This window comes from Cricetulus griseus, chromosome 4 (assembly GCF_003668045.3).
Source record: "Cricetulus griseus strain 17A/GY chromosome 4, alternate assembly CriGri-PICRH-1.0, whole genome shotgun sequence".
Classification (NCBI taxonomy): Eukaryota; Metazoa; Chordata; class Mammalia; order Rodentia; family Cricetidae; genus Cricetulus; species Cricetulus griseus.
This window is the reverse complement of record NC_048597.1, coordinates 155,851,922-155,866,201: the sequence shown is the minus strand read 5'-3', so window position 1 is coordinate 155,866,201 and position 14,280 is coordinate 155,851,922. Positions and strand designations below refer to the sequence as shown.

The window sequence follows — 14,280 nt, the reverse complement described above, 5'->3', positions numbered from 1 at the left end:
AGTGCACCAACCACCGTCCAGCTTGTTGTTGTATGATTTGTTTCTTTTTCTGACCTGTACCTTGAACTTGAGCTCTAGGTACTTGACTGCTACCACAGACCCACATCACTGATCTGAGAGGAGAGGCGAGGAGAGGAGGAGAGGGGGGGCGGTTGTAATGGTTTTTTAAACCTAACTTCCTGATTTTTTTTTTTCTGAAATTATTTCTTTAGTTTTCAGTTCGCATCTGTCACTATCAAGTAAACTATGTACTCAAGCATCTTCCTAGGAGGCTGCATATAAGAAATAAATGCTAAGCCAGGCAGTGGTGGCACACACCCTTAATCCAGCATTTGGGAGGCAGGGGCAGGCCGATCTCTGGTGAGTTTGAGGCCAGCCTGATCTCCAGATGGAGTTCTTGGACATTCAAAACTACACAAGAAACCCTGTCTCAAAAAACAAAAAACAAAAAACAAAAAAAAAAAAAACAAAAAAAAAAAAGGAAAGAAATGCTATAAGCAAGCTGTACCGTGCAGTAGATAATGTCTAATACAACTCAGGAGTCATCTGTGCTCCCTCCATCTGGTCTGCTTATTCTCTAACTAAATGTACTGAGTTCCTGTCACCCTGAGGCCTTCCCTTTCCTCCCATGGGACATGATTGCCTCTCCTCTGTTCAAAGACTTATTTCTTGTATCCCGTGTTTTCTTTTTCCTTTTTTGAGGGAATTATGTCCTTAAAATACCTTTCTGGGGTCCTGGAGAGATGGCTCAATGGTTAAGAGCATATGCTATTCTTCAAGAGGACCCAAGTTGGATTCCCTATATCTATCCACATCCGGCACCTCACAACCACCTGTAACTGCAGTTCCTGGAGGATCCCACTTATGACCTTGTAGTCACATCCATTCACATACAAATGACTACACACATACACTTAATTAAAAATAGTACAAATAAATCTTTAAAATACCTCTGTGAAAGGGTATAGAGTTTTGGGACCTTTGATATCTTAACATTTTATTCAGCACTTGATTAGGTGTGGTGTGCTGGCTAGATTTACGTCAGCTTGACACAAACTATAGTCATCTGAGAAGAAACCTTGATTGAGAAAATGCCTCCATAAGATCAGACTTTGTGCCATCATGTAGGGCATTTTCTTAATTAGTGATTTACGGGGGGGGAGGGCACAGCACATTGTGGATAGGGCCAGATAATATAAATCTTTTATATTAACTTTATTATTATTATTATTATTATTATTATTATTATTATTATTATTATTATTTGTGTGTGTGTGTGTGTTTATACATGATTGTGTGGGGGTGGGCAGTGGGTTGCCTTGGCATTCCTATGGAGGTCAGAAGACATCTTTGTGATCTTTTTTTAAGATTTATTTGCACATATGCCTTTATGCCAGAAGAAGGCATCAGATCCCCCTAAAGATGATTGCAAACCATCTTGTGGTTGCTGAGAATTGAACTCAGGACCTCTGGAAGAGCAGCCAGTGTTCTCAACTGCTAAGCCATCTCTCCAGCCCCTAGAAGACAACTTTGTAGAATCAGTTCTCGCCTTTACTTTACATGCATTCCAAGGAACTTAGGTTGCTAGGCTTCCACAGCAAGCACATTAACCTAGTTTTAGTCTGGACAATATTCTTTATTTTTCCTCCAAAGATGAAGAGATAAGAGTATTGTAGTAATCTTTTAAATTGTAAGGTAGGTTCTTTTTTATAGCTTGCTATCTGATTAAGAGTCCAAGATTCCAAAAATATCTGTGATTTTAGAGGTTTGTATGACCCAGCACCTATGAACACAAAGTATTTTCTGTCTGTGGCTTTAGGATTGAAAGATGCTGTTCCCTAAACAAGAGTAACCTTTTAACATCTCATCGGTTCTAGGTGGAAAGGCCTTCCTCTCCATTCTCCATGGCTCCACAAGCTTCCCTTCCTCCAGTGCCACCAAGACTTGATCTTCTACAACAGCGACCATCTGTTCCTGCTAGCTCTTCAGTTCTGGGGACTACTTCCAAGGCAAAGCATTATCCATTTCTGCATCCTGCTGGGCCTTTCTTCTATAAAAGGGGCTTTGATTGATTTGTTTCCATCTTATTTCCATAGGCTGCTTCTGGCTCTCTTCATAAAGACAAACCATTGCCAATACCTCCCACACTTCGAGATCTTCCACCACCACCTCCTCCAGACCGGCCTTACTCTGTTGGGACAGAAACACGGCCTCAGAGACGTCCCCTGCCTTGTACACCAGGCGATTGTCCATCTAGAGACAAACTGCCCCCTGTCCCCTCTAGCCGCCCAGGGGACTCATGGTTGCCTCGGCCAATCCCTAAAGTACCAATAGCTACCCCAAGCCCTAATGATCCTTGGAATGGAAGAGAACTGACTAATCGGCACTCACTTCCATTTTCATTGCCCTCACAAATGGAACCCAGAGTAGATGTTCCTAGGCTTGGAAGCACATTTAGTCTGGATACTTCCATGGTGAGTCTTACATTTTAAACCATTTAGCCTGTGGGTGGCATTTTATGGTCAAAGTGGTTTTTTGGACTGGGTATGGTGATAAATACCTTTCAAGCCAGCACTTAGGAGGCAGAGGCATTCGGACCTTGTAGTTCAATGCCAGCTTGGTCTACAAAGCAAATTCCAGGACAGCCAGGGCTGTATGGAGAGAGACTGTCTTGGGGGTTGGGGTATTTTGTTTTGTTGACAGAGTTTTGGTTTATATCCCAGGCTAGCCTCAAATTCTTGATCTTTTTGCCTCAGCTTCCTAAGTAGTTGAGATTACAAATACGCACAACTGCGCCTGATTTCTGGTCAAAGTTATTTGATAGGTTATGTATAGAATTCAGAAATAGCATAATTCCTAATTATGAGAAGTGTATAAACTAAGGGCTGATGAGATGGTTCAACATAAAGATCTCTATAATGGAGTGGAAAGAAGTGAATTTGGAAAGGAGTCTGCTTAAGAAATACCCAAGGAGCCTGGCGCACATCTGTGATCCCAGTGTTAGATCTCTTGAGTTCAAGACCAGCCTGGTCTACGTAATAAGTTCTAGACCAGTTAGGATTACACAATTAGACTCCGTCTCAAAAAAAGGAAAGACCCAAGGGCTGATACTATGGCTTAATAGATAAAGATACTTGTTGATAAGCCTGATGATCCAAGTGTGATCCCTGGGACTCATGTAATAAGAGGGGAGATGAGAACCCTGAAAGTTATCTTGTGAGTTTTACACATACACAAAATAAATAAATGCTTTGTTTTTTTCTTGTTTTAGGGGAGGTGATTTTTTCGAGACAGGGTTTCATCGTGTAACAGCCCTGGCTATCCTGAACTCAATCTGTAGACCAGGCTGGCTTCAACTTCACAGAGATGCACTTGCCTCTGCCTCCCGAGTGCTGGGATCAAAGATGTGCACAATCACCACTGGGCCATAAATCAATGTTTAAAAAAAATTTCTTTTAAGCCGGGTGTTGGTGGCACACGCCTTTAATCCCAGCACTTGGGAGGCAGAGGCAGGTGAATCTTTTGAGTTGGAGGCCAGCCTGGTCTATAGAGTGAGTTCCAAGGCAGCCAGGGCTGTTACACAGAGAAACCCTGTCTTGAAAAAACAAAAGGGGGGGAAAGAGAGAGAGAGAGAAAGAGAGAGAGAGAGAGAGAGAGAGAGAGAGAGAGAGAGAGAGAGAGAGAATGAGAATGTGTAGTGTAGCTGATGCCAGTGACCAACTTCGGGTGTTTTACCAAAACAGAATAATTAGGTTAGATGGACCTTTTAGAGTTCATGAAAGGAATTCACAAAGGCTTGGAAGCTGTCAGTAGGTGAAAAGACGTAAGACATGAACTCTCTCATAAACTGATGGTTTGACCCTGGCTAACAGACATCAAATCTGTAATGAACTTTGATGGGTGAGTTGAAAAGAAGGTTGGAAATCTAAGGAGAGATAAAGTGGGAAGAATACAGTTGAGTACTATAATGACACTCAGATGACTATTTCTTGGTTTCACAGAAAAGATAACATTTGGAGTGGCACTGTGGAGTAGCATTAATGGAGACTAACCATTCTGAGTTTAGATGTAGACTTACTTATGGTAGAAGTGATATTTCTGTAGGCAACTAATTTTGTTCTTCATTTCTTTTTTTAAAGTTTTGTTTGTTTTATGTACATTGGTGTTTTCCTTGCGATTTATGTCTATGTGAGGGTGTCAAATCCCCTGGACAGGAGTTTCAGACAGTTGTGAGCTGCCGTGTGGGTGCTGGGAATTGAACCCAGGACCTCTAGAAGGGCAGTTAATGCTCTTAACCACTGAGCCATATCTCCAGCCCAGGCATCTAATTTTGTTTTTGAATTAGAATGAATAACCCTCCCAAAAAAATAAATAAAAAGAATTTGAATGAAAAAAGTATTTTCTAGCTTCTCTCTGACTCTCCCACTTGAAATTCCTTCAGAATCAGAATCCATAAGGGATTTTTTTGGTCAGATGTGATAACCCTTGGGTTTGTGAGATCTGTGTCTATGTAAATATTCTTATGATTTTTTTTCCCAGTAGGTTCAGTAGGAGGAGATACGTAGCTGTAGTTGGGAAAGAGAGGTTCTTTTCAGACCTTTTCTTACTTTGCAGAATATGAATAGCAGTCCAATAGCAGGTCCAGAGAATGAGCACCCAAAAATCAAGCCTTCCTCATCTGCCAATGCTATTTACTCTCTGGCTGCCAGGTAAGCATATTAAAGCTGTATTTCATTCCGTGCAGTAGATATTTCTTTGTTTTTCATGAGACAAGGTCTCCATAGTTAGACAATGATGGCCTCAAACTCAGAATCCTATGCTGGGTGTAGTTGGTACATGTCTGTATCCTGCACTTGAGATGCTAAGGCAGTAAAATTGCTCCCAAGTTTATAAGCTAGCAAAACTCCTTCTCCAAACAAATCAGTGGCTAGACAGTGGCTCAGTTGTTCAGATACTTGCTGTTCTTCTAGAGAACCTGAGTTAAATTCCCAGCACCCACATGGAGGTTCACAACCATCTGTAACTTCGACTCCAGGGGATCCAGTGTCTCTGGCCTCCTTGGGCACCTGCACTCATGTGCACATAATCCATTTGTAGACATTCATATGTGTCTCATGATTTACTATAACTAATAGTAATAAAAAATGATCTTAGACAAAAGTAACCTCACAAGTCTCCTAGTCTGGCCTTTTGAGTGCTGTGATTTTTGTGTTTTGAAATATTTTTCTTTTCATTCTTTTTTCTTTGTACATGTGTGTAGGTCAGTCTTACTGAGTCTTGTCACTTTTATTAACCTTCTTAAAGAATCAATTTGGCTTTGTTGTGTTTCTGTGACATGATTTTTAAATGTGTGCTGTTGCCAAGCATGGTGACACATACCCTTAATTCCAGCACTCTGGAGGCAGAGGCAGGCAGATCTCTGAGTTTGAGGACAGCCTGGTCTACAGAGTCAGTTCCAGCACAGCCAGGGTTACAGAGAGATCTTATCTGAAAAACAAACAGAAAACAAAACAACAAACAAGCAAAAATGTGTACTACTTTTATAATCAGAAAAACATATAAATACAGAGAGGCAAATAAATGCAAGTGTTTCTTGTTTGTTATTTAGAATATGCAACAAAAGTGAAAAAGGGAAAGAAAGGTACTCAGAATTATTCCAAGAAGCATGAGGTGAGGTCATGTTTCTTCCGAAGCTGTTTTTTTTTTTTTTTTTTTTTTTTTTTTTTCCCTTCATCTCCTTTCATAAGGTGGGACAGCAGAAGTTTTTGTTTAAGTTTTTATTTATGTGGGTGCCTGAATATATATATGTCTGTTCCCTGTGTGCAGGCAGTGCCCATGGAGATGTGCAAAAGAGAGAATCAGGTGCCTTGGAACTGGAGTTACAGATGGTTGTGAGCTGCTGTGTGGGTGCTGGGAATAGTACCCTGGGTCTCTGGAAGAACAGCCAGTGTTCTTAACTACTGAGCCATCTCTCCAGCCCCTGAGAAGTTTTATTGCAGAAAACTGAGGGAGAATTACATAATATGTGCTGCAGTGGCAAGATCTCTGATTTAGAGGCACAGTCAGTCTAGCATGTGCAAGGTCCTGTGTTTGATCCCTGCACTGCCAACAAAAGAAAAAAAGGAAAGAAAAAGAAATGATCCAAGAGTCAGAAGTCTAGGACCTAATCTAGGTTGCTAACGACCAGGTTACTTTTTAACTCTTTATTTTAGTTTTTTCTGGTAGGAACTATTGAAGAGAAAAAGTGATCATACTTTAGAGTAATACTTTTGACAAGGTATATAATCTTACTACCATAGATAGGTTTTTATATTGAGATATACTGTACATTTCTAACATTGTTAGAAAGCCACCTGCTGTTTCTTATTTTATGCCTTGTTTTTTTTTTTTTTTTTTTTTAAAAAAAAAAGGAGCACTGTAACAAAATTTACTTATGAGTTGAGGATAACTGGAATTAACTGCCCATCCCAGTTTATCATTTGGATCAGCTGAAAGTAAAATTTGTAGTGGTACATGTTTTCCTAAGTACTTGCTATGGTCAGTGGAAATGATAGTACCTTAGGTACTATTTATTTTGTCTTAATTGAATTGTATCAGTTCTAAATCTATTTCATACTTGAAGGTTTTCCAACTTTTTATTCTTCCAGGCCTCTTCCTGTGCCAAAACTGCCACCTGGGGAACAGGGGGAAAGTGAAGAGGACGCAGAGTACATGACTCCCACATCTAGGCCTGTAGGGGCTCAGAAGCCAGAGCCCAAGCGACCTTTAGAGGCAACCCAGAGTTCACGGTATGCTCCCAACAACCCCAGTTGGAGCCAAGTATATTTACCCGGATAATTCACTTACTGTCTTTTACCTGCTCACTTTCTTATTGCACATACCATTATCTAGTCAGAAGTAAAACAAAAAGAGAAATCTAGATCCTAAGATTTACATCTCTAATATTGATAAGCAATTGCATTGGTTCCACAGTGGTACAGTGACCTTCAGAACATGTACACCTTTAGCCTCACAGTATTTATGGGTTGTTTTGAAAGAATTAGGGTCTAGGACAGTTAGAAACAGCTTAGTCTTCTTAAGTTTGCAAATAACAGAATTGTGTTTGTGAAACCATTGTACCTCTTTGTGGTTCAGAGCATGTGACTGTGACCAGCAGATTGACAGCTGCACATATGAAGCAATGTATAACATTCAGTCCCAAGCACTATCTGTAACGGAAAACAGTACCTTTGGTGAGTATCCTGTCTTCTACTTAAAAATTGATGTGCCTTGTTTGGTAGCACTTGTCTGTAATTTTAATGCTTGGGAATCTGAGGCAAAAGGATTACAAGTTTGAGGCAGCACAGCCTCCATAGCTGAGACCCTGCCTCAAGACTAAGAAGAAAAGAAAACCTGCTCTGTAACATTTGGTTTAGATAGCTCACCCAAAGAGAAAATGATTCTCAGTACTCTTTGCACTGAGTACTCTTTGTACAAAATGGGCCCCACTTTCCTTTTATTTCCTTTTTAAACCCTAGTTCCTGTTTTTCCTTCTCCGGGGCCTGGAGACATCTGTGTTATGTGGCCTGGATCTCAGTACTAGCAGCTTTCTTTTATTCCCATTACATTGATGAAATTCTTCTGTGTGTGGGTGGTAAATACTCAATTCCCATGTTAAACAGTTTTATCAAGGTGAAAGTTCAAGAAGTCTGCACATACAGCCCTTTGGTCGATCTTCTCAGGTGAACTGCAGATAGGAGGTCCTAAAAAAGCACTTGAGACTGTGGCCATCTGTAGCTATTAACCTTAGCAAGAGTGACTGTTGGCGTGTTCAACAAGAAAGCTGGTGCAGGTTTTATTTTATCTCCATCTCCTCAAATGGCATTTGGCCCACAGTAGACATTTGAGTAACTGTTGAATGAAATAAATGGTTGTACCCATGGGTGAATGAATGGATGTCTCTGGATTGAAGTATGTTAGCAAATGAAGTATGTCAGGAGAGGACAACTTTTACCGATTTTCTTCCAGGGGAAGGGAATTTGGCTACAGCCCCCACCAGTACTGGCCCTGAGGAGTCAGAAAATGAGGATGATGGCTACGATGTGCCTAAGCCGCCTGTGCCGGCTGTACTGGCTCGCCGGACTCTGTCTGACATCTCTAATGCCAGCTCCTCCTTTGGCTGGTTATCTCTGGATGGTGATCCTACAACAAGTGAGTATGCAGGCTGCCTTGCCTGTCCTGTATTGCTGTCTGACCTCTGATTTATAACTGAAAGTCATGAGCTTCTGGTTCCAGTAAATCAGTGAGTGAACATAGCAGACTGTGCACTGTATCTGAATGTTAGAAAAGCTGGTCTTTGGTCCCACATTAGGAAGTGAAACTCTGCAGCTGGTACTTAAACCAAAGCTCCTCCTGTAGAGGAGGGCAGGGCTTCTAGATCTTCTGAGTATTTGTATAACACTGGGAATTAGGCTTGATGGAAGTGATGGGTTTTTTTTGTTGTTTGCTTTTTAGTTTTCCTAAGCCCCGTCCCACTGGGAAGGAATGTGCTGCCCTCAAATACACATTTTATGCTGCCCCCCAACACACACACAAATACACTCATTGGTCTCTGGTATCCAGGACTGCTCTTTGCACCTGTGGCCGCCTGCTAGGGAAGCAGCGAGAATAGCTGTCACTTTGGAAATTGAAAACAACTTTCAGAACAGCTGATGGAAAAGATCTAGCATCTAGTTGCCCATCTAGGTAGGATCCCCACCCAATCTGGCTTACTGCTTCTTCTTTGCAGTTTAGGCTGTGTTGTTGCCTTCTTTGTAGAAGGAATAGTTTAGATAGTGTGTAAACTTGTTCCTAAGTATAACACACAGTGTAGGTGTTACATGCTTCTCAAAGCCACAATGACTGTTACCAGAATGGGTATGTGACATATTTAGAAGGTTCTTCACTCTGTGATAAGAATCTAGATCTAAAACCTAGCTTTTTTTTAGGCTGATGATCTAGCTTATCAGTAGAACACTTTACCTACCATATATGTAGCCCAGTGTTCAGGCCTAGCACTGCAGATAGATAAACCCAGACTTGTGCCAGATGTGGTAGCTCACAGTTGTAATCTCAGCACTCAGGAGACTGAAGTGGGAGCACAGCTGTGAGTTGTGCTATAGAGTGAGCTACTGTTTTAAAACAAACAAAAAACAGAACACTCTAGCCTGTGATAGAAGAGCACACGTTGTTATTGTTACTGCCTAAATTCCAGCTTCCCAAGATTTACAAATACTTTCTTTCCTTTCTCTATTAGACTTCAATGAGGGTTCCCAAGTTCCTGAGCGGCCCCCTAAACCATTCCCTCGGAGAATCAACTCTGAACGAAAAGCAAGCAGCTGTCAGCAAGGTGGTGCCACTGCTAATCCTTCTGCCACTGCCCCCTCACCACAGCTCTCGAGTGAGATTGAGCGTCTCATGAGTCAGGGCTACTCGTACCAGGACATTCAGAAAGCTTTGGTCATTGCCCACAACAACATTGAGATGGCCAAAAACATCCTCCGGGAATTTGTTTCTATTTCTTCTCCTGCCCACGTAGCTACCTAGCACATCTCTCCCTGCCATGGCTTCAGAGGACCCATGAGCCGGGCTTTTACTCAAGGAGCACCTAGGAAAGCGTGGCTTCTTTTGGGACATCACAGTGAGGTCCCACCCACCTTTTCTGTGGGTATCGACACCCATGGTTCCAAGATTTCAAAGCAGTGGAATGAAAATGGAGCAGCTAGTGTATTCACTGTTGTATTGGTCTTAAGAGTGTGTTTGTAAGTCCTTCAGTCCCCATTAGGAGAGAGTGGATTTTTATTAAATGGTAACCTACCCCTGGAACAGTACAGAAAGCAGTAGAAGTGCTGTGCTGTAGTCCTAGTTAAGGACTTAAGACTTTCCTGTAAAGGGTGTCTGTCTGTCTGTCTGTCTGTCTGTCTGTCTGTCTGTCTGTCTGTCTGTCTGTCTGTCCTGTGATTATAAGATTATCCTGCTGTGTGTGAATCCAGGCAGGGAGTTAGCACAAGAGCTTCAGGAAGGAATCTCTCTGAAGACTCCCATCTACTGTGGTATTGCACCTAGCCCTGCTGGATGTTACAACCTCAACACTCCCCTTTGGCTTAGATTATCATGTGCTTAGCTAAGTCTTACAGTGTCCGAATATCCTCTTCCCTTTTCCCTGGAGACTCCTAACTCTACCCCCCTCCTCATTGGTGTCTGTAGGCTTGCAGTGACCTGAGGCCAGGCAGTCTACAGGATGTTCTTTCTGACGTCTGATGGTGTTGGTTTGTTTGGTAGAATAGGTGGGAAGGAAAGTACTGTTCTTTGGTTACAGCTATGATTGATGCTAGCGGCTAACACTGGTCACTCCGAAGTGCTGTTTATATAGGAACGTTGAATTTGTTAAAATTTGAATTCTCCTAATTACCTAATGACTGGTTTGAGATAGAGGCCTTCATATACATTCCGTGTCTTCCCCAGGAAATAGTCTGTGGGGGTCTGTTGCCTTGGTGCCCAGGTATGTGTTTCTGATATAGATCATGAGTCTTTCTACCTAACAGGAACAGAAAGAACAACATTTGTTTCTAGGGTGGCTTTCCAGCCCAAATACCATGGAGTTTTTAGGAAGCTTCAGTCACATACTATTTAGATTTACAAAATAAACTGGTAAGGACTTGTCTATTATTCAGTCTTTGTTGCCAGCGGTTAATTTCAGCTTTGGGATTTCTCCCTTGAATAGGAACAAGGTTAACCTTTCAAAAAAAAAAAAAACGATGTCTTTGTTTGCCCTCTAAGGAGTAGGGATAACCCTAATTACCTTACAGCATTTGCAGATGACCAGCTCCTTGCCTACAGTGGTGCCACCCAGTGACTTGGTTGCTCATGTGCCTAGGGCTTTGGGGATGGTTTCTCTTTCTCCTTCCTTGCCCTTTTATTCGGTCCTGGATATAATCACTACATTATCCACAGTATTCCATCATTCATTGAAATCTTTTAGTCAAAGACAATTTGGGACAGTGTAGTAGTTTGTATTTACAAGTTCATCAAGATTTGGAGTCAGTTTGGAGACCTGCTTCTCAGTCCCTGTTATGACCCCTTGTATTCAGTTAGTTCTCTGACTGGAGACTTGCTGACTCCCCTGGCAGCATTGCCCTTTCTCCTGTCACATGCAAACTGTTTTTCAAATGAATCCACTCTGTTCTTTAGGTCCAGACAGAAATGACCCACTAAGATTACACTTTCTTTCCAGTCTTAACATCTTTGCAACGAAAACATTTTGAACTCTCTTTTGGTGGCTGGATGCTTCAAGATCTTTGGGTTTTTTCTTGTCTCAGAACTGTTTCTGTTCCCAGGGCAGACATTACAGTATTTTATATTGACTTGCCGTGGTTACCCATTGTTTCCTTTAGCATAGCAGTGAGTAGGAAACAATAGCTTATCCACCTCAAAAAGCTTGTGACATTCAATTTTGTGTTCCTTTGAATATTGAAAGCCTAAGCCAGCCTTGGTGACATGTGCCTGTAATCTCAGCACTTGGGAGATGGTGGCAAGAAGATGAGGAGTTCAGTGCTGGCTCATTGCTACCCAACGCCTGTCTCAAAACAAGCAACAGGGGTTGAAGAGATGGCTCTTGGGTTAAGGGCCATTCTTCTTCCAGAGGATCCAAGTCTGGTTCCCAGCATCCACATGGAAGCTCACAACCGTATGTAACTCCAGATCTAGAGGGATCTGATGCCTGCTTCTGACCTCTGTAGGAACCAGGCACATACACATGGTATGCATACATACATGCAGACAGAACATTCATATACATAAAATTAGATAAATGTAAAAAAAAAGTATAAGATAAACAAAACAAAATTGAAGGCCTCAACAGAGAACTAGGAAAAAGGCTACAGGCTTAGTTTGTCTATATTGGAGTGTTTCTTTCCCTGCAGATATTACCCACTATCTGAAGATCTATCAAGAAAACAAATAATTGGCTACATATATTTTGCCTTTTCTGTGTATTCAAGTCTTCGGTAGAGGGCTAAGGATATAGCTCAGTTGGTAGAGTGCTTGTCTAGCATTCACAAAGCCATGGTTCAATCCCACACTCTGTAGAACAAATTGTGCTGAGGCATACCTCTAATCACTAGCACTCAGGAGGTGGAGACAGACAGGGTATTAGAAGCTCAAGGCCACTCTTGCCTACATAGCAAGTTTGAAGCTAGCCTGGGCTACATGAGACCCTGCCTCCAAAAGAAAACAAAAACCAAATCTGTGGCGATTACTGCCCATACTATTTAGGGAAATGACAGTTTTGTCCTGCCCTCTGCTGAGCACCCATGTGAGCTCTGAAATGGGTGGAGGTGAGTGGGTGTTCAGTCCCTCTGCTGGACAGGCACATCTTTGATTAGCTTGGGTGTTGGTTTATCAGATGTATATCTGTAGACATCAAGGTTTGAGACCATTGTGTGTAGGCCTTTCCTTTGCTCCCAGGACATGCTGGGGCCTGTGCCTGATATTCTTAGGTAGCCTTAGGAGGTTTCATGCCACCCATTTTGAAGATTGTCTCCAAATTTGAATTTCTTTTTCCTTTGAAGGCACCAATAACCCACTCTTCATTTTCCATTTTGTATGGTGAGTTTTATTCCTTGGCTCTTCCTCTGAGTTTACCTAAAATTGCCCTTTCATAAAGAAGCTTTATTTTGAGTTTTGCTATTTTTGGCAAGCCCATCCCTTTTCCCTGTTCTGTGTTACAATTAAGAAAACAGCTTTAACATTTTCCTTTTCCTCAAGTTCATTAGGCTGTTTTATTCAACAGAAACCACTGCTCTTTCTGTGTCTTTGTGGGTTGCTTTACATGCCACCTTATTGATGGGTCATTATCTTGCCAAGACTTCAGGCAAGATTTTTCTAGTCCAGTCTCAGGACTAGACTTTTCTAGCTGCCCTCCCACTGTCCTTCTAAAGTGAAAAGTTCTTACAATGCTTTTTAAAACCTATGGGTTCTGTCCTAGTTAACAGACTGGGCAGCTCCTGATCTCAGCCTTTGTATGTTAGTATTTATTTAAGCAGTGAATTGACCCTGGCTGGCCATTTTCCTTCACTTACTCCCCTCTCCCTCCTCCCAGCCCCTCACTGCGTACTCTGCCATTTTGTCTTTCTCTTTCAATTCTCAGACATACCTGTCACTGGACCACAGTGTGTGATAGTAGTACTGGCATCCTTCAGCTGTTGTGTTGGTTTTGTTTTTTTAACTGAGGAAGGGGTCAGGGATGGGTAGGAGTCACTTCTTCATATTTAAAATATTTATTTCCTCTGTGGGAGAGAAAATGTGTTTTATGGTCCAAGGAGCAAACTTACAAGATAATTTTTGTAATATAACTTGCTTGCAGACCAAACCAGGGACCAGCTGTGTATTCTTTTTATGGCACCATTAACAGGATTTAGTCTTTCTATGATGATTAGCAATGGTGTTGATGCTGAATGTTCTCCTACCTCACATCATGAGAATCAGAAGGCTGCTGGCCTTCTCAGATTTTCCTTCTTTCTGTTGGTCCTTCTGACTCTGGAATGATCACTCCACTCATTAGAGTGCTCTAACCACTGTCCTGGCTATAACGGTTTGCTAATTTCTGCAAATATCGGAGTCAGCTATATGTTCTTCCCTGCCACCTCATGGTGGTTTACTGGTGTTGGGAAGTTAAGCATGGGCTGTCCTTAACTCTTTGCATTTGACCATACATATGTTTATTCACAACTCTTTTAATAGAGTAACCTTTCCTTATAGAGCTGTTCTGCTTAAAATTGGCCCAAGACTTTCCCATTAACCTCTGTTGTCTTCCTGTAGCTTTGATAATATTTGGGAGATTCTGTTGTGTATACCTCATGCATTATCTTTTTTTGCTACAAATTTCATAATCTCTTCAGTGGGTTGAAGGCCCACTGACTGAGAGTTGCACAGTAGAGCACGAAATGTTTAAGCAAAGCTTTTGCTGCAGTCTGCTTTCCAATCCAGTGCCTTCTTTATCTTTTTACTAAGCTGCTTTTGTCCCCAGTCGTCCTTATTGGAAAGGATTTGTTTTACCCTTCTAGGACCTGTCACCATCTCCCATACAAATTGAAGTTTCTTTTTCCATTCTTCAACAAACTTTGTAGCTAATTTTGTCTTAAGAGAGGTGGAAGGGTTAGGGAAGGGCGAGGACCTGGTTTTCAATCTAGTCTTAATAGGAGCTGATCGGGAACTGAGACTGAATTCTGTCCACAATAGCCTTCCCAAAGCAGGCAGCTTGTT

The 14,280-nt window shown here is 41.8% G+C and overlaps 1 protein-coding gene across 1 annotated transcript in view; it reads left to right on the top strand.

Annotated features, from left to right (window-relative positions):
* The window catches only part of Cbl (Cbl proto-oncogene), a 65,236-nt gene extending 54,463 nt beyond the window's left edge, over nucleotides 1-10,773 (top strand). Inside the window, exons 10-16 of the mRNA XM_027411912.2 lie at nucleotides 1,878-2,009; nucleotides 2,097-2,474; nucleotides 4,615-4,709; nucleotides 6,648-6,788; nucleotides 7,135-7,232; nucleotides 8,008-8,190; nucleotides 9,275-10,773. Of these exons, the coding sequence (XP_027267713.1) occupies nucleotides 1,878-2,009; nucleotides 2,097-2,474; nucleotides 4,615-4,709; nucleotides 6,648-6,788; nucleotides 7,135-7,232; nucleotides 8,008-8,190; nucleotides 9,275-9,564 (1,317 nt within the window). The 3' untranslated portion in view covers nucleotides 9,565-10,773. The remainder of the gene's footprint in view (nucleotides 1-1,877; nucleotides 2,010-2,096; nucleotides 2,475-4,614; nucleotides 4,710-6,647; nucleotides 6,789-7,134; nucleotides 7,233-8,007; nucleotides 8,191-9,274) is intronic.
* The last annotated feature ends 3,507 nt before the right edge of the window (nucleotides 10,774-14,280 follow it).